The sequence below is a fragment of the Rutidosis leptorrhynchoides genome, chromosome 2 (genome assembly GCF_046630445.1).
Source record: "Rutidosis leptorrhynchoides isolate AG116_Rl617_1_P2 chromosome 2, CSIRO_AGI_Rlap_v1, whole genome shotgun sequence".
Classification (NCBI taxonomy): domain Eukaryota; kingdom Viridiplantae; phylum Streptophyta; class Magnoliopsida; order Asterales; family Asteraceae; genus Rutidosis; species Rutidosis leptorrhynchoides.
This window is the reverse complement of record NC_092334.1, coordinates 683715737-683740532: the sequence shown is the minus strand read 5'-3', so window position 1 is coordinate 683740532 and position 24796 is coordinate 683715737. Positions and strand designations below refer to the sequence as shown.

The 24796-nt window shown below is 32.7% G+C and overlaps 2 protein-coding genes across 2 annotated transcripts; both read left to right on the top strand.

The window, feature by feature from the left end:
• Nucleotides 1-834: 834 nt before the first annotated feature.
• LOC139894003 (uncharacterized) lies at nucleotides 835-1902 on the top strand. The gene is made up of 2 exons (XM_071877208.1): nucleotides 835-1214; nucleotides 1293-1902. Exons 1-2 carry the CDS (start codon nucleotides 992-994, stop codon nucleotides 1787-1789), a joined length of 720 nt encoding a protein of 239 aa, XP_071733309.1. The 5' UTR covers nucleotides 835-991; the 3' UTR covers nucleotides 1790-1902.
• A 3236-nt stretch (nucleotides 1903-5138) lies between these two features.
• On the top strand, nucleotides 5139-6391 carry LOC139890318 (uncharacterized). Its single transcript, XM_071873206.1, has 2 exons — nucleotides 5139-5921; nucleotides 6008-6391. Exons 1-2 carry the CDS (start codon nucleotides 5139-5141, stop codon nucleotides 6389-6391), a joined length of 1167 nt encoding a protein of 388 aa, XP_071729307.1.
• The last annotated feature ends 18405 nt before the right edge of the window (nucleotides 6392-24796 follow it).

Below are 24796 nucleotides of genomic sequence, written 5' to 3'. Positions count from 1 at the left end.
GTATGCGTGCTTTTTTGTTGGCCGTCATGTCTATGGTTGTATGCTCGTATGTTCTCGTATGTATGTATGCGTATGCAGGTATGTTGGTATGTAGTGTAGCATTTCCCGTCATCCCTTGAGCTTCGCACGGCAGTCTAAGGTACGTTCCCATATATATATATATATTTTATGGCTCTACTAAGTGAGTCAACGGCAAGCATCGATTTATTGGCGACTTTACCGCCACTTAGAGCCTAAATTAAACCCCAGGCATGATGTAAAACCCATGAAGATTTGATCTCACCATTTTCATGGCGTCTCGTTTGTATCGTTTTTTTTTTTTTTTTTACTTTCTGGCCGGAGGTCCCTGGAAGCAATCTCTCTATCTGACGAATATAGAGAGAAAGGAATTTCTCTACTCTTGGGAGTGTTACACTCGGGGTGGAGAAATGATCGCTCTTTATTCTAGGATAGAGGAAGGATTGTCTACGATCAACCTCCCCCATACCCCACATTGGTGGGATTGGGTATTGTTGTTGTTGTTGTTGTTGTTGTTTTGTAAGTTGGTTATATTTAAGGAGGGAAAACTGAAAATTGAAGTGTGAAAAGGACCACCTACTGTTGTCGTTTTGGCCTTGTTAAAATGACCAAGAATCCAACGGTATATATATATATATATATATATATATATATATATATATATATATATATATATATATATATATATAAAAGGGATTAATATTGTTTTTAGGGTTCATCCATTTCACACAAGTCATTAACTCAAGTAGAAGCTTCTATAAAACACTTAAATTTCCATATTTGCCTTTTGACCATCCCAACTGCTCCATAAAACCATTCTTATCAACTCATCTTACCTTCTATTTCTCTCTTTGTTCTCAAAAGTCTAAAAAACACAGCTTTGTTAAAAACTCACCCAAAAGTTCAACATAAACATATAACCACATAAACACCCAAATCTTAAAAACAAGACAACCCCACCAAAAAAAGAGTCATGTCCTTCATTTGTGGCACCTTTAACAACCAAGAAGAAGATGATTTTGAAGCTTTATGTCCATACTCTCCTCCACCTTCAAGAAAAGCAAGATCACACAAGTTTTGTAGTAGAAGAAAAAAAGCTAACAACAAGAATCCATATTCGAGTCGCGGGCTAGACAAATTTGAAGCTCTTTTGGCCGATATTGATGACAAGAAACGAAAGATCTTCACCCAAAAAGGTTCACAATACATCTCTTTTGTTCGATTCGTATATTCAAATTCCAACGACATTAAGCCCATTATTGTGTGGTTAAAAGATCCAAAGAGAAAGGACAAAGATCATCATCCCAAGCAAAACAATCTTAAAGACACCAACGATCATACTTCAATTCCTACATTACAAGATTCGACGTTGGACCATATGACCGAAGACAAAGAAACACAACATGCGGAACCATCAATCGATACTAAGATTATTAGGGTTGATCAGTGGAAACTAAACTTAAAAAGGAAGTTTGAAGAGTTGTGGATGCCTTCATATAATTTACCTTTGTTTGTGATCTTGGTGTTGATCTTCTTGACATTATTTGGACGATCTTTGGCGATTATTTGCACTTCGATTGCTTGGTATTTGATTCCGACGATTGATGGAACGATTGAGAACACGAATAGAAAACCAAAAAAGATGATCGAGCACAATCACTCAAGAAAACCAAGTGAAAATAAAATGATTTCATCACCAAAAACCTTTTTTAGTGGACCTTTAAATGCTGATCAACAAAACCACAAGATGAAGCAGCTTATGAGCTTTTAAAGTAATTTGCTCAATTACACTATCACCTGTTTTTTTCCGTCTTTATTGTATGATTTCATATACATATTGTTGTGTATTATTTTTGTTTTTTGGTTTCTTGTTTAAGTTGTGTTGGCGGATGTTCATTGTGTACATTTTTTATCATATAGTTATACATCCAATTGTTGTATATTTAACATGGTTGAATTGATTTTGTAAACTTAATCACATACATCGTTCTACGAATTCATATAAAAACGTTCTATAATTGTAGAAAATGGTCAAAAATGGTAAGCAATGTACTTATATGTACATATGACTGACCGTCATCTCTGAGTAACTTGAACAGACCTCCGTGTATTTATTAGACCATTATATCATACGGAATAGTTAAGTTATTTTCTAATCTCAAATAATTAAGAGTTGTTGGTAGCACTAATTTTATTTTCCATATCGTGTGCACTTATTTTCAAAACCTTCCACCAACATAACAAGTAAATAAAAATTATGACTATTTTTTGAATATAAAACACTAGAGACGATCAGACGATAGAGTTGATAAGAAATAGTAGTGTAGTAGTGAAATGACCCGTAGAATCACGGGTTTGTTTAAACAAAACAGTATAATGATATATTGTAGATATTAAGTGAATGTAAATGTTAAAGTCATTTAGTTTAATAACTCGTGGGATCACAGATTTCGACTAAGAAACTTGTCATTGTTAACTTGGTCAGAATAAATAAACTACATTCATTCTCTCACAACATTCTTCTAATTTTCATTACAACTACTATTTTTCTTGTCATAAATTGTTTAACATTAAAAGAGGGATTAAGAATATCTAGTTTAACCTCGCGAAAATTATGATTTATTTTTGAATTCTTCTATTATACTATATACCTCCATTTTAAATAGTCACAATATGATATGACGTATATTATCGATTTTCAGATTCTTGTTGTTTAACAAACATACAACAATAAAACATTCAAGGTGTGATAAATTTCATCATCAAACAACGCATAAAGGAGAATAATTCTTTGAAATAACCATTAACAATGACACGAATGTTTGTACCTGCTTTTTGAAAACAAAAGGTTATTGGATAATATGATGAAGATCAAGAAAAATAGTTGTAAAGGTTTGTACATATTGAAAAAGAGTTGTGATAATATATAGTGGAGATGCTCCGAGATATATATATATATATATTTATAAAACAATAATATCGTATTAAATAATAATAAAGCATTAAAGGTGTGATAAATTTCATCATCAAACGACGCATAAAGGAGAATAATTCTTTGAAAAAACCTTAACAATGACATGAAGGTTTGTACCTGCTTTTTGGAAACAAAAGGTTATTGGATAATATGGTGAAGATCGAGAAAAATAGTTGTAAAGGTTTGTACATATTGAGAAAAAGAGTTGTGAAAATATATGGTAGAGATGCTCCGAGATATATATTTATAAAAGAACAATACCGTATTAAATATTAAATGATATTTTATTAATTATTTTTGCCATTCAAATCGGCATTCATATATTATCGGCATTTATTTATTTTTATTTTATATATTTTTTTAATTAGAAGTAATATTAATATAGAATAAAAACATCATCATTATGAAAATTAAAGTGTAATTATTGAAAGGATAACATAATCATTTTAGAGCTTTATATTGGTTTTATTTTGTATCTTTTTTAATTAGAATTAATATATATTAATATTAATATTAATATAAAATAATGACATCAAATTATGAAAATTTAAGGGTAGTTAGTGAAATGATGACATCATCATTTTACAGTTTTATATATCTAAAACAGAAAATTATGGAGTAATAAATTATTTAAGTTATTAAATAATTAGTTACTATAAGTACAATTTTTTTAATTATAAAATACTTAGGATTAATGACATCATCTAAATATCTAAATGACCAAGATTTTTTTCTTTTTATTTTTGATTTTTTTAATAAAAGAATTAGCCTAATAATGACATCATTATTATAGAATTTTAATAGAAACTATAGATAGTCTATACATATACTCTCTGTCGTGCCATATTTTTATTTTTGTCATCTATAGTTAATATTAAAATCCTATAATGATAATGTCATTATTAGGCTAATTCATTTGTTAAGAAAAAATCAAAAAGAAAAAGAAAAAAATCTAAGTATGGTGGGTGATGTCATTAATCTAAATAATTTTTAATTAAAATTAAATCTTATTAATTATTAATTATTATTATTATTATTATTATTATTAAATCTTATTAATAATTATTTTAATTATTAAAATAAATAATTTTGAATTATTTAAATTAATTATTTTGAATTGAGTACGAGAAGGTATAAAAGCTATGCAGAAGGATACCAATTCTAAATATATATTTTAATTTACACTTTTAAAATAAAATGACAACCAGTATTATCTCTTATGATTGGATGTGGATTGTTTAATATGCATTTTAGGTGTTTGATGAAATGTTTAGCTGACGAGTTTCTTAGTCGAACTCTGTGGTTTTAAATTAAATAATTTTGAATTATTTGACTTAATTATTTTGAATTGAATACGAGAACGTATAAAAGCTAGACAGAAGGATACTAATTCTAAATTTATATTTTAATTTACACTTTTAAAATAAAATGATAACCAATATTATCTCTTATGATTGGATGTAGATTGTTTAATATGCATTTTAGGTGTTTGATGAAATGTTCAGCTAACGAGTTTCTTAGTCGGACTCTGTGATTTCACGGGTCATTAAACTAAATGACTTTAGCATTTACGTTCACTTAATACCTAAAACATATCATTAAACTGTTTCGTTTAAACAAACCCATGGTATTAAACTAAATGACTTTAGCATTTACGTTCACTTAATACCTAAAACATATCATTAAAACTGTTTCGTTTAAATAAATCTGTGGTTTCACGGGTCATTTCACTAGTTTGAATATATAATCATTCTTATTCTTATAGCTTGTTCTTAACGAATCATGAAAATAATACATAACGGCCAACTTCATGTTTTTTAAGACCTAAGAGCACTCGGTGTCCACTACAAAATCGACCGTCCCCCTAAATCGATGACGGGATCGATGTTCGGTCGACACCGGCACGGCGTCGATCCCGCCGTCGATTTACGACCTCCAAAATTCGACGGTGGCGTTTGTGGCTGAAAACATTGAAAATTTAAAAAAACTAGCTGTTTAACGGCTAGTTTTGGTAAAAAAAATTTTATTTCCTTTTTACTGTATAAATAACACTACATTTTCTCATTTAACACACACACTCATTATTCACCTTTCACCACATTTTATCTTTATTCATCAATTTTTTTTTATCTTTTTCCCCCAAAATATGTCGTCTTCTTCGAGTACTTCCGGCGACTCGTTCACAAACTATACACTAAACGTACTTGAAAATTTATCCGACGAAGAAGAAGTTAACTCACGTCGTTATATACGTCGAAACCATTATGAAGCACACGATCGTTTGATGGACAATTATTTTAACGAGGGTTGCAAATATACGACTGATAATTTCAAACGAAAATTTCGAATGCGGCGACGTGTTTTTCTTAGGATTATGAATTATATTCTAAGCTACTCAGCAAATCCATTGCCGTATTATTTTAGATGGTTTCATCGAAGACAAGATACACGTGGTAAGTGGAGTATTAGCCCACATTTGGAGATGACAGCCGCGCTACGTCAGCTAGCATACGGTTATACACCGGATGCGTTGGATGAGTATCTTCAAATGTCTGAACGAGTTGCTCGAAAATCTCTACACTACTTTTGTAGGTGTATCATTGATTTGTATGCTAACGTGTACCTAAGAAAGCCTACTTTGCACGACATTCACCGTTTGTATGAAGGTCATGAAAGGATTCATGGTTTTCCGGGCATGTTGGGTAGTATAGATTGTATGCACTGGGCATGGGCAAAATGTCCGGTTGCGTGGAGAGGACAGTATATGCGAGGTGATCACAGTCACCCAACTATTATACTTGAAGCGGTCGCCTCGTATGATAATTGGATTTGGCATGCGTATTTTGGTGTAGCGGGTTCAAACAACGATATTAATGTGCTAAACACTAGTGATTTGTTCAACTCAATGCTTAATGAGGAAATGCCCGACGTTCCTTATCAAATAAAAGGGTTCATTATAGCAGACGGTATTATTTAGCTGACGGTATTTACCCAACTTGGGCGGCATTTGTTAAGGGATTTTCAAGTGTCGTTGACGAAAAACGTACTTACTTTACAAAGAAACAAGCGAGCGCTCTCAAAGATGTTGAAAGAACGTTTGGGATCCTACAAGGTCGCTGGCATATTCTTCAGCAACCCGCACGAGCTTACGAAGTGAATATAATGAGACAACTAATGTACACGTGCATCGTGATACACAACATCATTATCGAAGACAATGGATACAACTTTGCTGAGAATGATTGGGTAGTTGAGCCCGTCCAACATATACAACGTACGTGGATTGATAGGTGTGACGCTCGTGCAAGAAGAACAAGAGAGTTACGTGATAGAGAAGTGCGTGAAGGCATACGATCTGATTTGGTTGAACATTTGTGGGATCTTCGTGACGACTTATGAATTTTATTACGTACCAGTTTATTTTATGAATTTTAATAAATGTAATGGCTTATTTTATGAATTTTAATAAATGTAATAGTTTATTTTATGAATTTTAATCAATTATTTTGTTTTTATATTAAATTAGTTAAATACAATATTTAAAAATCAATTAAAAAAAAAATAGACACTGAAATTGACACTGAAATGGACAATGTGGACACCTCCACCTTACAAACTGTCAGTCAATTTCAGTGTCAAAAATGGACACTGAAATTGACAATAAAAAATCGACACGGACACCTCGTGCTCTAAGGGTATGAGTGTTCATCGGTGCAATTTTCGATTTATTCAGTGTGTTTAGTTCGGTCTATTGGGTTTTATTTTTTTTTTTTGTTTGCCAAAACTACAGCCCAAATCAAAAATCGAATTTAGGTTTGAAACCTAACCAAAACCAAATTTAAATGGGATGGGTTTCGATTAAAACTGAGAATCATAATATATATATATATATATATATATATATATATATATATATATATATATATATATATATATATATATATATATATATATATATATATATATATACTCCCTAACTGACAAGGAACCATCAATTCAAGCATTGGTGTTCGGACATCAACTATAAAAAAATGCATACTTTTTTTTTACATTAGTTTGGAATCACGTAGGGGGACTAAATCACACACGCGTTCATCTCCCTTAGTTGCATAACCCGCCTCCAACTACTGCTCTGGAGGAAACCTGGACCAATCTGAGGCATGACCGGTAAAACCCCCTCCCCGCTGCCCCCACACTAAGCGAAAGGCAACCTGGGTGGATATTTAAGTTTAGGGATAACATTGAGTGCAATGTTGCAGCCCAACGGAGTCGAACTCCTGACCTCTCGCTAAGAGAGGCAGGCCACTACCAGTTGAGCTACAACTCGATGTTAAAAAAATGCATACTTGATATGGTATATAACTATATATGATTTATAATGTATCGCAAGTATAACAGAAAATATAACAATGGGTGCGGATCCGATGAGAAATCAATTAAGGAGAGAATCATGAGAACTCGACATTCGTATAAAAAAAGGGAAAGGCGGATAAATTGGATTGTGTTTGAACAAGTTTTTTTCTACAACACAAAATGTTCTAACACACACAAAATTGTTCTAATTCACCTTTTTTTGTTCGAATTCGACGTTCGTACAAAAAAGAGGTAAGGGCTCACAATTTGGGCTGTGTTAGAACAACTTTCGTTCTACAACACAAAATGTTCTAAGACACAAATTTGTTCAAACATAAACAAAATGTTCTATATCATGTTTTTTTGTTCGAATTAATTTTTTCAAATTTAACCCAATTTAGAGTTTAAAATTTAGGGTTTAGAGATGAGTTTAGAGTTTAGTGTTTTGGGTAATCTCTAAACCCAAAACTCAAAACCCTAAACCGTTCGTGTAACACGCTAAATCTAAACCCTAAATCTAAACCATAAACCCTAAAATCTAAACGCTAAACCCTAAACCCTTTTACCCGAAAAAAATTCCTAAACCCTTTTACCCGAAGAAAAAATTCCTAAACCCTATACTCTAAATCAGGCTAATTTAAAAAAAAAAAAAAAATTGAAATAGAACAAAAAAAAGGTTGAACTAAAATACTTTTGTGTATGTTAGAACAATTTTGTGTTGTAGAACGAAAATTGTTCTAACACAGTTTAAATTGTGCGCTCTTTTCCCTTTTTTGTGCGAACGTAGGTTTATAGTTCTCTAGTATAAAAATTTCTCATTAAATACCTTAGAATAATAACATCAATTTTCATAAGATAATACAGAGTAATATTATATTACTAGTTCACGTTAATAATTACCAAATACATAAAAAAAAAAAATGGGGATTACCAAGATCTATCTATAGTTTCTATTAAAATCCTATAATGATGATGTCATTATTAGGCTAATTCCTTTGTTAAGAAAAAATCAAAAAAAAAAAGAAAAAAATCTAAACCCTTAAGGTGATGTCATCAATATAATTAATAACTAATTAAATTAAATTTACTTATTAATTTATTTCATGTTTTTATGGAAAAAATTTTACTCTCATTAATTATTATTATATTATTATTCAAATTTAAATATGAGTTCTCTTTACGAGATTAATTACGTTATATATATATGCAAAATACACGTCTCAATAAAAAGTTCTATGTAGACTTTTATGACAAGGAAAATAGTAATTGTGATAAAAATTGGAAGATGATGATGAGAGAATATATGTAGTTCATTTATTCCGACCAAGTTAAGTACATCAATGTGTCTGTAAAAACAACGAGAAGTTTTTTAGTCGAATTCATCGGGTCATTAAACTAAATGACTTTAGCGTTTAAATTCACTTAATACCTAAAATATATCATTAAACTGTTTCGTTTAAACAAACTCGTGATTCTACGAATCATTTCACTAGTTAATAAACTAATGGAGTAGTCTTATATATACAATCCAACAAAAAAAGCAAAACATAAATAACAGAGATTGACATGAATAAAAGTTACAAGACATAAAATCATTTCATAACAATAAACTTTACAAAAAAAAAAAAAAAAATTAAAATTGAAAACTAATCTTATTGGTTTAAGATAAAATCAACACAGATGAGAATAAATAAGTAGGGATTACAATGACCACCTCATTGAATGGATATATATTTGATTCATTCTCTTCGTGATGGATATTGATAAACCTAAATGGATATGGATAAACCTAAATAGATATGTATATGGACACGGATAAAAAGTTTCATCTATGAATATATTTACTAACACCCAAAATATATATATATAAATACACAAATGTATTTACTGTTAGATTTACATTTTACGTCAACCTTATAATGAAATAGCTAAATAAAACACGTATGTCTAACAAAATAAACATATAAATTATATATTATATTTAATTTTTCATAATCTATGTTAAATAGTAATTTAACAAATTGTGTTCTATATTCGACAAAGATTACACATTCTTATGAATATATTTTAATTATGTCATGTTAAATTTATTTTTGCTATACTACGTTTTAATTTTCATCGCATTTTATATAATATTATTAAAAAAATTAATATCTAGTAGATATTCATTAACTCGTTTAATCCAGTAGATATGAATAAGATTGGATAAAGTGACATTTAATGGATATGAATGAAAAAAAAAAATTAAGAAAAAATTACGTCGTTGGTACATGTGGTTTGTTCACATTTGCGTCATAACACCTGAACTTTTTTTTTTACGTAGTTGGTACCTCAGTTTTGCTTAAGTATCATGGTTAGTACCCCAACTTAACTGCCGTCAAAGTTTAATGGTTAACCCCCTCACATTATACAGTCATAAAAGTAGAAGGATTTCTAATGTAATACACTAAAAATTTAAAGACTATCTTCACAATATTCGAATTCAGGGGAATTCATTAACATATTACAATTTATTTAATGGGACTCAATTCAATTTAGTTTAGGGACTATCCTACTAGTTTAATCGGACCTGATGGAATAGCCGAATCAAGATCAGTACCAAAGATTTCATTATGGGCTATTTCAAAAACAACTTTGAAACTATTAAGATCATAAACCATGATAGAATTCGAGTTCCCGCTACCCGATTCGAAAGTAGAGAATAAAATGTTCAAAAAAAATTCCAATTGTACATCATGTATATGTACATCATAATTTAGTCCTCTAATCTCAGCAACAAAGGACTGAAAAATATGATCTATGTGATTAGTACGAATACACAATTTTCCAATACTTACAGGCTTTGAACAATCATTTTCAAAAATCATAAACTTACCAACTTTGGATGCCACTTTAATATATGCGGGAGATTTCCAAGCACAACAAGGTAATCCATGAATATATGCTGGAGATTATTCGGAAGGTTATGTATATAGTATGTTGTTATATCTACGGCCGAATTGTCGTAATTATAGTTAGAGCCCATGTTTTGCTTAGATCGGTTTTATGTTCGATGCGATACCAGCCATCTTCATCTATGTGAGTGAATCGAGATCGAGAACCACCCATGATCAGACTTGATCACCGGTGATCGGAGTTTTGAATATGAAACAACGACGGTTATTTGTTGTTTGGGATAGATTTTACTGTATTACACTCGTAGTCCTTCTACTTTTATGACTGTATAAGGTGAGGGGTTAACCATTAAACTTTGACGGCACTTAAGTTGGTGTACCAACCATGATACTTAAGTAAACCTAAGTATGGTACAAAAAAAAGTTTAGGTGTTATGAAGAAAATGTGAACAAACCACAGGTACCAACGACGTAATTTTTTCAAAATTTAATGAATATGAATATAAATATGGTACACTAATCCATATTTGATTTATTGTCATCCTTATGAGTAATAAGTAAGAATTTTTTTTTTAGATAAAGATAAATGTAGGTCAAATAAATGTGTAGAGATTTTTTTATGTTTAAGTATTTAAAGATGGGTGACTAAATCGAGATGTGGTCAGGAGAGTTTCAATTTCAAGAATATTATGAAAAGATCTTTGTTATAAAGAATTATTGATTGATTGTAACATTTTTTTTTTCGAAAAGGATTATTGATGTGACTATGTATTTTCCTTTTGAAAATATAGACATTGTATGAATATGAGAGCACTGTTATCCATATAAACTAGAGAACAGAGAACATTATTATTATTATTATTATTATTATTATTATTATTATTATTATTATTATTATTATTATTATTATTATTAATCCTTATATACTAATATTATTATTATTATTATTATTATTATTATTATTATTATTATTATTATTTTATTATTTTATTATTATTATTTTTCCCTATACTAAAACACGCTCGAAATTTTGCCGTTTCAGTTGTTTTGGATTGTCGTTTCGAGTTTGCGTTCACACTGTACTCGGCCCCTCAACTTTGACTCAATTCACACAACGGCCCCTCAGGTTTCCATTTTTCTATAGGTAGAAAGTGTAAATATATAATTTTATTAAAATATAAAAAACTAATTCTACCCGATTTTTTTACTAACCGTATCTTCTCGCTCGGTGCGAGTTAAATTTTTCCGAGACCTCCGTTCAACTTGAAATAATCTTACGAACCCAACGGGACTAACTATACGCGAAACGGACAACGTTAAAAAAACACTAAATATTTCGGCTTATATTTCATATATATACATACACGTACAACAAACAACCCAACTTATTAGATATATTAGGTACCAAACAACGTATATCCAAATTCAATCACGCGTTGAATACAACTGCAACAACGCGCGGTCGAATTTTTTTCTAGTTTATATAAAATGAATTAATTTGATGCAAAAATCAACCACATTCTAGAAACATAAATTTTAAAACACCTAGAAACCGTACTTGAGTTATAGGTTGGAGTCATGACCAAAATTCTTCAAGTGTGGATATATATGGACTAATATACGTTGACAATAACAATGGATGCATGGCTTAATATCTTAGGTGTCATACTCATCAACATCTGTATAGTTTCTATAATTCAAGTCCCACCTAACTACTCATGTTTTAGGGTGTTAAAGTATAGGCTTGTTTCGATTCAATTCGATACTTCTATACTTTTTTTTAAAGAGACTATAACACTCAAACCGAACCATAAAGTTTGTTTTTTTAACTTCTAACCTCTCCAGATAAATATATTGATGACCGAGAAGAGATAGATGGAACGATCACTCAATTACTCAGTTAGATGTACGTAAAAATACTTCCCTCTCATATGGTAGCGGAAACATTGTTTAATTTACAGGATCAATCCATTTTAACATATATTGATTAGTCCATTAGGTTTATTCATTAAAGTTCGTAATTTTTTTTTTTTTTTTTTTACAAGTAGTTAGGTCAACTTAATCTTTTAGACCACTCTCAACATACTTCCTCAGCATCATATCAGCGTCACATCAGCTTTCTCTCTCCACTTCCTCACATGACATTTCCATAACACACCACTACCAACCATGACATATTACATTCTCATTACATACCCCACAAATTAATTAATTAAATTAATGTACAAGTAAAAAAGCTATAAGTACAAATAAATACTGCACAAATATATCAAGAGAGAGAATGAGCCGTCATGGAAAATGCTATCTGAGAAAAATTTTGAGGTCGAAGCATGTGAGGGCGGTTGAGGGCTAGTGAGGGCTAAGGGAATGTCAATGGAACCCTCAGTGAAAATACTTGAGGGCGGCTTTCTCTCTCTACCGTTGAGAGTGGTCTTACAGAACTAGTATTCATGGAAGTGGGAAATCCGAAACCCCTAGGTGGCACTCAAAAAGTGCCATTTTTTTGCCATGGTGGAACACTTCGATGGTGACAAATTCGGGACCTAACATTCCTAACTTGCGAAAACCGGAAGCCCCCTCACTTTTTCTGACTCGTTTGCAACGTCTACTGGTTGATGTCGAATGTGAGTGGACCCCATCGCGAACTTGCGAAATCCAGAACCCCATAAATACTATACCTAACCCTAATAGATGAACGATTGTTTGCTGATTGATCACTAGTACTTAATGGTAACATGGATCAGAAAAGTGGTCGACCATGGCAAAAACACACACACGTAGGGGTTCCGGATTTCTCACGTTCGGATAAACTAGTTCCGTAAAAAATTAAGTTTAGCCTTCCTAATTCAATAAATTGGGTTGGGATAACTACCGTGTCAGAAATTTTTTTCTTAAAGTTCATCTTGTAACTTATATATATATGTCCAAATGGGTTTTATTCATACAGTTAATGTAACGACCCGACTTTTTCGACTTTTAATTATGTTTATTACTTTCACGAAACTGCGTATTTATGCGTACTGAGTTAGATCATATTCTGGGATCATTAATTATGTTAATTACTTTCATTAATATCTACAACGTGTTATTAAGTGCTTAATCACTTAACATGATCCTTGAATGCATTTACGACCGTTAGTGTCACTTATTGTTCAAAACGAGCTACGTACTTGGTACACGTTAAAATTTTGTCGTAATTGGAATATTATGACTGCGTAAACATAATTTTTATTTAATTATGACAATTACTTGGCTTGGTGGTTATTTAATTACGCTTAGTGTTTACTAATGCTTACTAGTTACCTTAATGGACTTAACACCTTATTGGACTTCCATGGCCCAACCTACTCAACTTAGTGGACTAATTAGTGGATTAATTAGCCCAAGTAATTAATAATTAGCCCATGTAAATAATGAGACAAGTAACTTGCATGCTTATGTACTAATGCTTGCATTTTGTCTCAAACCACCCAACATGTCAACATCACCTTGTACCACCACCATGGACCACACCATGCCACCACCACATGAGGCCAGATGGTCCCCCCACCCCTCCCTTGGCCGACGGTTACATACACCACCACCACCATTCCATTTTTTTTAACTTCACTCTCATTTCTCTCAAAACACACACACACACACACACATTCTCTAGTTTTTCTCTCTAGCTTCTCTCTCTAAATTACTTAAAGAACTTGTAAGTTCTTGGCTTCTTTTTCTTTCTTTTCTTGCTTTAATTCATAAATTATCATCATCATGAACAAAGATTCAAGTTTTGTAACTTGAATCTTCATAACTTTTGTTGATTTAAACTTTGTTTTGAAAAGTCTTCAAGAACATGAAGGATTCAAACTTTTAGCTTTTAATCTTCATAATCTTGTTAGATCTAAGTTATTAACTTAAGATCTCTTTAATTTTGTTAAAAGATCAAAACTCATGCTTATGATCTTCATGTAACTTGTAGATCCAACTAATTACTTTATGGATCTTCAAGAAAGTTTGAAATACAAGCTTACTAGCTTGAGATTTCTACAAAAAGTTAGTTAAGATCAAAGGTTATTAACTTATGATCTTCTTTAGTTTGTTGTACTTTAGATTTGTGACTTGTGTTTTCATTAAACAAAAGATACAAGCTTACTAGCTTGAGATCTCATAAGTGTTGTTAGGAATCCAAGCTCTCTAGCTTAGGGTTTCATTTTTGTGTTTGATCTAAGTTGTGTAACTTATGGTCTTCTACTTTATTTAAATAAAAGCTCATTAGTTTATGTTCATCCTACTTTACAAGATCTAAGTTTCATAACTTTGAAAGTCTAAGTGTTATGAGTTAGGGTTTCACCAAGAACATGAGATCTAGAATTTTTAGCCTAAGGTCTTTCATATTTAGTTAAGATCTAAGTTCTATAGCTTAAGATCTTGCTTATTTAGTTTGATTCAAATTTTATAGCTTAATAGAACTTGTACTTGTGTTGAAACTAAGAAATTGATGTAACTTTGGTTCATCATCTTGCTCAAACTCTCACATGAGTTGTATTTTATTTCTTAGTCTTGACTTTGTGTGTTGATGGTTAAACCTTGGTTAAAGTGATGCTAAAACATCAAGAGTTGTACACTTGAGGCTTATACGCATCAAGGATGAGAACCGTGATGAGCATCAAACACCAAGAAACCCACTGGAGCACTTGTTTTCTGTTTTCAGGGTCTGATAAGACCTCTGGGCTTCTGGAAAAGTTGATTTCCAGATATTTCGGTTCGAGTAGATGACTTTTCGTTTAAGACTCGCCTAAATCCGATATACAGTTTAGGATTTATAGCCTCCCGAAAGTCACTACGCTCTCGTAACGACGTGCTGAAAATTCTGACCTACTCGCGCTTGAACCGTCGCCACGCTCAAACGACATCGAGTTAGGATATGAAAATTGGATAACGGTAAAAGGACTCACATAGGGAGCCTTGGCCATTGACCGCGCATCATTTCAGTTTGTATAGAGGTCGTAGCAGCTGAGCGAAGTCAGCCTTTGTTTCGATCTCTATTCTTGATTGAAAACTTACTTTACTTTTTACGTATGATGATGATGATACCTAAGACATAATCTATTTACTTTTAAACCTTTGAGGACAACATACTGACTTAGTGACCTTTGCCTTAGGTTGACAACCTTTTGGACCGACTTACTACTTGCATACTTTGCACGTCGACTTTTACCGCATTTATCACTGTGAGTTATAGCTCCCTTTTTACTACAACTATTTTTGGGATTGAGAATACATGCGCTTGTTATGTTTTACTTACTAGGCATGAGTACTTAAACTTTTTATATGTGTGAGTTATATAACGGCATAAACTTTTCCCTTAGCTCGGTAACGTTTAGTCATTGGTTTTTGAACCGGTGAACGCGTATCTTAGATATGGATCCATAGGGTTTGACATCCCCACTCGGGCTAGTCGTGCTATCATTTAACGGGTGTTTAATACTTCGTAAACTTACGCATTCGTCAAGTGTACTTTTAGGGGGTGATATTTACGTTAAGTTAGTTACCAAGTGCCTACGGATAAGCATATACTTTATCATACTGATTTGAAATACTAATTTGAAATGATGGTTGAAGCACTGAAATCTTGTGGGCTACATTACATTATTGTTTACAAACAAACTATAGCTCACCAACATGTGTGTTGACATTTTTAAGCATGTATTTCTCAGGTGCTTAGACGTTGCTGTTAGACTTGTTGTTATAGTCTTGATGTTATAGACTTGCTATTACAGACTCGCTGTGCTAGACTTCCGCTGCATTGTTTAGAGATGTCTCAATCATGGAACTTTTACTTTGCATTCACAACTTATGCTACATTTGAACAATGGCTTTGTAATAACCTTTGTGTCACGTACTAATGCTTTCTATTCGTAGAAGCACGTTATCCTTTGTAAAACATTTGACGTTGGTAAAAACGTTACCTTTTTATGAATGCAAAACTTGTTTTGAAACAACATGTAGTATTATACCGTGTAATGGAAATGTTGTTGATGATCCGTACACATTGATTTTGTACGGGGCATCACATTTGGTATCAGAGTGTTGGTTGTAGGAAATTAGGTTACATTTAAGGGGATGCGTGGATGAGAAGATACGTGAACCCTTGGTCATAAAGAATGGTTTACTCTAAGTGAAAAGAATCTCAAAAATGATTTCTTGTACCTCAACATACGGAATCATAGAGATGATGTTTACGAGGGTGTTGTGATTAGCCGTGAAATATTGAGAGTAGAAACCCACCTAATGCCTTTCCTACAATAGGGTGACCACGGAGTGTATCTCAGAAAACTAATTTATCGGCCCTCGTTTTTGCCATGTCTAACCTTAAAAGGAACATTTTACGAGCGCAAAGACTTCCTAACAAATTTTATAAACTGTCATCCAAAGTGGCTCAAGAGGTTTTAACAAAGATCTTAATGGTAAGCTTCATCCATAAACGGGGGACGAGAAGAAGTTTGATCCACACATGGTGTAGTTTAATACGAAAACCTTTAATAAAATCAACCTAAGAAGTTTTGGAAAACCTTTAAACGTTTGATGTGACAACATAAACAAAACGAAGTTCTTAGTAAATTTTGAAGTATGTACAACGTGTACCATTCTGCACAAAACTATTTGTCTTAAGTTAAACAACTCAATAAAGGAGCGATTTTCAAATAATTTGAACGTATAACTTAGTACGTACTAACCAAAATAAGTAAAGGTAAATTTATTAGCTTAACTATATACATACATATATGATTTTATAAATCGCATAAGTGACAGAAAAATTTTATTACTTTCATTTGTCCATAAATCTTGTGAGGACCGCACGAATAAACAACGTGTAAAATTTTTGATAAACATAGTTTTTCGTATTTCAGAGGTTACGAGTTGAAAAAGATCGAGTGAAAAATCTTTGAATCATCGGGTGACATGTTACTAGGTAATGAAAACTAATAAATTAAATGTAGTTTTGATAACATAAGTCCTTGGGCCAAAAATGTTCACGTGCGAAGCCGTTGCTAAAAAGTGAGGTATGAAGGATAGAGCATGAGGATGAGAAGTTAATCGTTTCTTGACTTTGCAAAAAAGCCAAACAGGTTATGACTAATATTAAAGTCGGAATACTGATGGTGTTAATATCACTAAATGAGAATTCCCCTGGAATAAGTCAGGACTTAGAGTTATATAAGAAAGAGCATCGTTCCAACAGGTGTGGCAAATAAGATCCTTGGGGTAATGCAATAATTTTGAATGGTTTAAGTATTAGTGGATGCCCGAAGGCTCTGAAAGACGTGATAGTAAGTGCCTTCATCACATACACACACACACACACACATGAATCTCTCAATTTCGATGGTTGTAAAGTCTTCATGATGACTTGGATACGAATAACACGAAAAATTTTATATAACAAGCAACGGAAAATTTTCATAGAAATCGTTTAAGGTGAAATGTCCCGTTCTTATTGATTAAAAACGTTCCCTATTAATTGATTTCGTTGCGAGGTTTTGACCTCTATATGAGACGTTTTTCAAAGACTGCATTCATTTTTAAAACAAAACATAACCTTTATTTCATAAATAAAGGTTTAAAAAGCTTTACGTAGATTATCAAATAATAATAATCTAAAATATCCTGTTTACACACGACCATTACATAATGGTTTACAATACAAATATGTTACATCGAAATCAGTTTCTTGAATGCAGTTTTTACACAATATCATACAAACATGGACTCCAAATCTTGTCCTTATTTTAGTATGCAACAGTGGAAGCTCTTAGTATTCACCTGAGAATAAACATGCTTTAAACGTCAACAAAAATGTTGGTGAGTTATAGGTTTAACCTATATATATCAAATCGTAACAATAGACTACAAGATTTCATATTTCAATACACATCCCATACATAGAGATAAAAATCATTCATATGGTGAACACCTGGTAACCGACATTAACAAGATGCATATATAAGAATATCCCCATCATTCCGGGACACCCTTCGGATATGATATAAATTTCGAAGTAATAAAGCATCCGGTACTTTGGATGGGGTTTGTTAGGCCCAATAGATCTATCTTTAGGATTCGCGTCAATTAGGGTGGCTGTTCCCTAATTCTTAGATTACCAGATTTAATAAAAAGGGGCATATTCGATTTCGATAATTCAACCATAGAATGTAGTTTCATGTACTTGTGTCTATTTTGTAAATCATTTATAAAACCTGCATATATTCTCATCCCAAAAATATTAGATTTTAAAAGTGGGACTATAACTCACTTTCACAGATTTTTATTTCGTCGGGAAGTAAGACTTGGCCACTGGTTGATTCACGAACCTATAACAATATATACATATATATCAAAGTATGTTCAAAATATATTTACAACACTTTTAATATATTTTGATGTTTTAAGTTTATTAAGTCAGCTGTCCTCGTTAGTAACCTACAACTAGTTGTCCACAGTTAGATGTACAGAAATAAATCGATAAATATTATCTTGAATCAATCCACGACCCAGTGTATACGTATCTTAGTATTGATCACAACTCAAACTATATATATTTTGGAATCAACCTCAACCCTGTATAGCTAACTCCAACATTCACATATAGAGTGTCTATGGTTGTTCTGAAATATATATAGATGTGTCGACATGATAGGTCGAAACATTGTATACGTGTCTATGGTATCTCAAGATTACATAATATACAATACAAGTTGATTAAGTTATGGTTGGAATAGATTTGTTACCAATTTTCACGTAGCTAAAATGAGAAAAATTATCCAATCTTGTTTTACCCATAACTTCTTCATTTTAAATCCGTTTTGAGTGAATCAAATTGCTATGGTTTTATATTGAACTCTATTTTATGAATCTAAACAGAAAAAGTATAGGTTTATAGTCGGAAAAATAAGTTACAAGTCATTTTTGTAAAGGTAGTCATTTCAGTCGAAAGAACGACGTTTAGATGACCATTTTAGAAAACATACTTCCACTTTGAGTTTAACCATAATTTTTGGATATAGTTTCATGTTCATAATAAAAATAATTTTCCCAGAATAACAACTTTTAAATCAAAGTTTATCATAGTTTTTAATTAACTAACCCAAAACAGCCCGCGGTGTTACTACGACGGCGTAAATCCGGTTTTACGGTGTTTTTCGTGTTTCCAGGTTTTAAATCATTAAGTTAGCATATCATATAGATATAGAACATGTGTTTAGTTGATTTTAAAAGTCAAGTTAGAAGGATTAACTTTTATTTGCGAACAAGTTTAGAATTAACTAAACTATGTTCTAGTGATTACAAATTTAAACCTTCGAATAAGATAGCTTTATATGTATGAATAGAATGATGTTATGAACATCATTACTACCTCAAGTTCCTTGGATAAACCTACTGGAAATGAGAAAAATAGATCTAGCTTCAAAGGATCCTTGGATGGCTTGAAAGTTCTTGAAGCAGAATCATGACACGAAAACAATTTCAAGTAAGATTTTCACTCGAAATAAGATTGTTATAGTTATAGAAATTTAATTAAAGTTTGAATATGATTATTACCTTGTATTAGAAAGATAACCTACTGTAAGTAACAAATATTTCTTGATCTTGGATGATTACTTGGAATGGATTTAGAAAACTTGGAAGTAAACTTGCAATCTTGGAAGTATTCTTGATTTTATGAAACTAGAACTTTTGGAATTTATGAAGAACACTTAGAACTTGAAGATAGAACTTGAGAGAGATCAATTAGATGAAGAAAATTGAAGAATGAAAGTGTTTATAGGTGTTTTTGGTCGTTGGTGTATGGATTAGATATAAAGGATATGTAATTTTGTTTTCATGTAAATAAGTCATGAATGATTACTCATATTTTTGTAATTTTATGAGATATTTTATGCTAGTTGCCAAATGATGGTTCCCACATGTGTTAGGTGACTCACATGGGCTGCTAAGAGCTGATCATTGGAGTGTATATACCAATAGTACATACATCTAAAAGCTGTGTATTGTACGAGTACGAATACGGGTGCATACGAGTAGAATTGTTGATGAAATTGAACGAGGATGTAATTGTAATCATTTTTGTTAAGTAGAAGTATTTTGATAAGTGTCTTGAAGTCTTTCAAAAGTGTATGAATACATATTAAAACACTACATGTATATACATTTTAACTGAGTCGTTAAGTCATTGTTAGTCGCTACATGTAAATGTTGTTTTGAAACCTTTAGGTTAACGATCTTGTTGAATGTTGTTAACCCATTATTTATTATAACAAATGAGATGTTAAATTGTTATATTATCATGATATTATGATATATAATATATAATATATCTTAGTATGATATATATACATTTAAATGTCGTTACAACGATAATCGTTACATATATGTCTCGTTTCGAAATCATTAAGTTAGTAGTCTTATTTTTACATATGTATTTCATTGTTAATACACTTAATAATATATTTACTTATCATTTAACATAATTAACCAAGTGTATCAATATCTTAATATGATTCATATGTACCTAGTAAGACGTTGTTTTAACGATAATCGTTATATATATCGTTTTCGAGTTTCTTAAATTAATAGTCTCATTTTTATGTATATAACTCATTGTTAAAATACCTAATGAGATACATTCTTATAATAAAATCATGTTAACTATATATATAACCATATATATGTCATCGTATAGTTTTTACAAGTTTTAACGTTCGTGAATCACCGGTCAACTTGGGTGGTCAATTGTCTATATGAAACCTATTTCAATTAATCAAGTCTCAACAAGTTTGATTGCTTAACATGTTGGAAACACTTAATCATGTAAATAACAATTTCATTTAATATATATATAAACATGGAAAAGTTCGGGTCACTACAGTACCTACCCGTTAAATAAATTTCGTCCCGAAATTTTAAGCAGTTGGAGGTGTTGATGTATCTTCTGGAAATAAATGTGGGTATTTATTCTTCATCTGATCTTCACACTCTCAGGTGAACTCGGGTCCTCTACGAGCATTCCATCGAACCTTAACAATCGGTATCTTGTTTTGTTTAAGTCTCTTAACCTCACGATCCATTATTTCGATGGGTTCTTCAATGAATTGAAGTTTTTCATTGATTTGGATTTCGTCCAACGGAATAGTGAGATCTTCTTTAGAAAAACATTTCTTCAAATTTGAGACGTGGAAAGTGTTATGTACAGCCGCGAGTTGTTGAGGTAGCTCCAGTTGGTAAGCTACTGGTCCGACAACATCTATAATCTTGAATGGTCCAATGTACCTTGGATTTAGTTTCCCCCGTTTACCAAATCGAACAACGCCTTTCCAAGGTGAAACCTTAAGCATGACCATTTCTCCAATTTCAAACTCTATATCTTTTCTTTTACTGTCCGCGTAGCTCTTTTGTCGACTCTGGGCGGTTTTCAATCTTTGTTGAATTTGGATGATCTTCTAGGTAGTTTCTTGTATTATCTCCGGACCCGTAATCTGTCTATCCCCCACTTCACTCCAACAAATCGGAGACCTGCACTTTCTACCATAAAGTGCTTCAAACGACGCCATCTCAATGCTTGAATGGTAGCTGTTGTTGTAGGAAAATTCTGCTAACGGTAGATGTCGATCCCAACTGTTTCCGAAATCAATAACACATGCTCGTAGCATGTCTTCAAGCGTTTGTATCGTCCTTTCACTCTGCCCATCAGTTTGTGGATGATAGGCAGTGCTCATGTCTAGACGAGTTCCTAATGCTTGCTGTAATGTCTGCCAGAATCTTGAAATAAATCTGTCATCCCTATCAGAGATAATAGAGATTGGTATTCCATGTCTGGAGAAGACTTCCTTCAAATACAGTCGTGCTAACTTCTCCATCTTATCATCTTCTCTTATTGGCAGGAAGTGTGCTGATTTGGTGAGACGATCACTATTACCCAAATAGTATCAAAACCACTTGCAGTCCTTGGCAATTTAGTGATGAAATCCATGGTAATGATTTCCCATTTCCATTCCCGGATTTCAGGTTGTTGTAGTAGACCTGATGGTTTCTGATGTTCAGCTTTGACCTTAGAACACGTCAAACATTCTCCTACATATTTAGCAATATCAGCTTTCATACCTGGCCACCAAAAATGTTTCTTAAGATCCTTGTACATCTTCCCCGTTCCAGGATGTATTGAGTATCTGGTTTTATGAGCTTCTCTAAGTACCATTTCTCTCATATCTCCAAATTTTGGTACCCAAATTCTTTCAGCCCTATACCGAGTTCCGTCTTCCCGAATATTAAGATGCTTCTCCGATCCTTTGGGTATTTTATCCTTTAAATTTCCCTCTTTTAAAACTCCTTGTTGCGCCTCCTTTATTTGAGTAGTAAGGTTAGTGTGAATCATTATAGTCATAGATTTTACTAGAATGGGTTCTCTGTCCTTCCTGCTCAAGGCGTCGGCTACCACATTTACCTTCCCCGGGTGGTAACGAATCTCAAAGTCGTAATCATTCAACAATTCAATCCACCTACGCTGCCTCATATTCAGTTGTTTCTGATTAAATATGTGTTGAAGACTTTTGTGGTCGGTATATATAATACTTTTGACCCCATATAAGTAGTGCCTCCAAGTCTTTAATGCAAAAACAACCGCGCCTAATTCCAAATCATGCGTCGTATAATTTTGCTCGTGAATCTTCAATTGTCTAGACGCATAAGCAATCACCTTCGTCCGTTGCATTAATACACAACCAAGACCTTGCTTTGATGCGTCACAATAAATCACAAAATCATCATTCCCTTCAGGCAATGACAATATAGGTGCCGTAGTTAGCTTTTTCTTCAATAATTGAAACGCCTTCTCTTGTTCATCCTTCCATTCAAATTTCTTCCCTTTATGCGTTAATGCAGTCAAGGGTTTTGCTATTTTGGAGAAATCTTGGATGAATCTTCTGTAGTAACCAGCCAATCCTAAAAATTGACGTATATGCTTCGGAGTTTTTGCGGTTTCCCACTTTTCAACGATTTCGATCTTTGCCGGGTCCACCTGGATACCTTCTTTGTTTACTATGTGACCGAGGAATTGAACTTCTTCCAACCAAAATGCACACTTTGAAAACTTAGCGTACAGTTTTTCTTTCCTCAATACTTCTAGCACTTTTCTCAAATGTTCTTCGTGCTCTTGATCATTCTTTGAGTAAATAAGTATGTCATCGATGAAAACAATGACAAACATGTCAAGATATGGCCCACACACTCGGTTCATAAGGTCCATGAACACAGCTGGTGCGTTAGTCAATCCAAACGGCATAACCATAAACTCGTAATGACCATAACGCGTCCTAAAAGCAGTTTTTTGAATATCATCCTCCTTTACTCGCATTTGATGATATCCAGAACGTAAATCGATCTTCGAATAAACCGACGAGCCTTGTAGTTGATCAAATAAGTCGTCAATTCTCGGCAGTGGATAACAGTTTTTGATGGTAAGTTTGTTCAACTCTCTGTAGTCAATACACAACCTAAATGTACCATCCTTCTTCTTGACAAACAAAACAGGAGCTCCCCATGGTGATGTGCTTGGTCGAATGAAACCATGTTCTAATAGTTCTTGTAGTTGGCTTTGCAGTTCTTTCATCTCACTGGGTGCGAGTCTATAAGGAGCACGAGCTATTGGTGCAGCTCCTGGTACAAGATCTATTTGAAATTCAACAGATCGATGTGGAGGTAGTCCCGGTAATTCTTTCGGAAATACATCGGGAAATTCTTTTGCGACGGGAACATCATTGATGCTCTTTTCTTCAGTTTGTACTTTCTCGACGTGTGCTAGAACAGCATAGCAACCTTTTCTTATTAGTTTTTGTGCCTTCAAATTACTAATAAGATGTAGCTTCATGTTGCCCTTTTCTCCGTACACCATTAAGAGTTCTCCTTCTTCTCGTACAATGCGAATTGCATTTTTATAACATACGATCTCTGCTTTCACCTTCTTCAGCTAGTCCATGCCAACTATTACATCAAAACTCCCTAACTCTACTGGTATCAAATCAATCTTAAATATTTCGCTACCCAGTTTAATTTCTCGATTCCGGCATATATTATCTGCTAAAATTAATTTACCGTTTGCTAATTCGAGTAAAAATTTGCTATCCAACGGCGTCAATGGACAACTTAATTTAGCACAAAAATCTCTACTCATATAGCTTCTATCCGCACCTGAATCAAATAAAACGTAAGCAGATTTATTGTCAATAAGAAACGTACCCGTAACAACCTCCGGGTCTTCCTGTGCCTCTGCCGCATTAATATTGAAAACTCTTCCGTGGCCTTGTCCATTCGTGTTCTCCTGGTTCGGGCAATTTCTAATAATGTGGCCCATTTTTCCACATTTATAACAAAGTACATTGGCATAACTTGCTCCGACACTACTTGCTCCACCATTACTCGTTCCAACACCATTTGTTCCTTTCGTTCTGTTAACCCCTGGTCCGTAGACCTCACACTTCGCCACGCTATGACCATTTATTTTACACTTGTTGCAAAATTT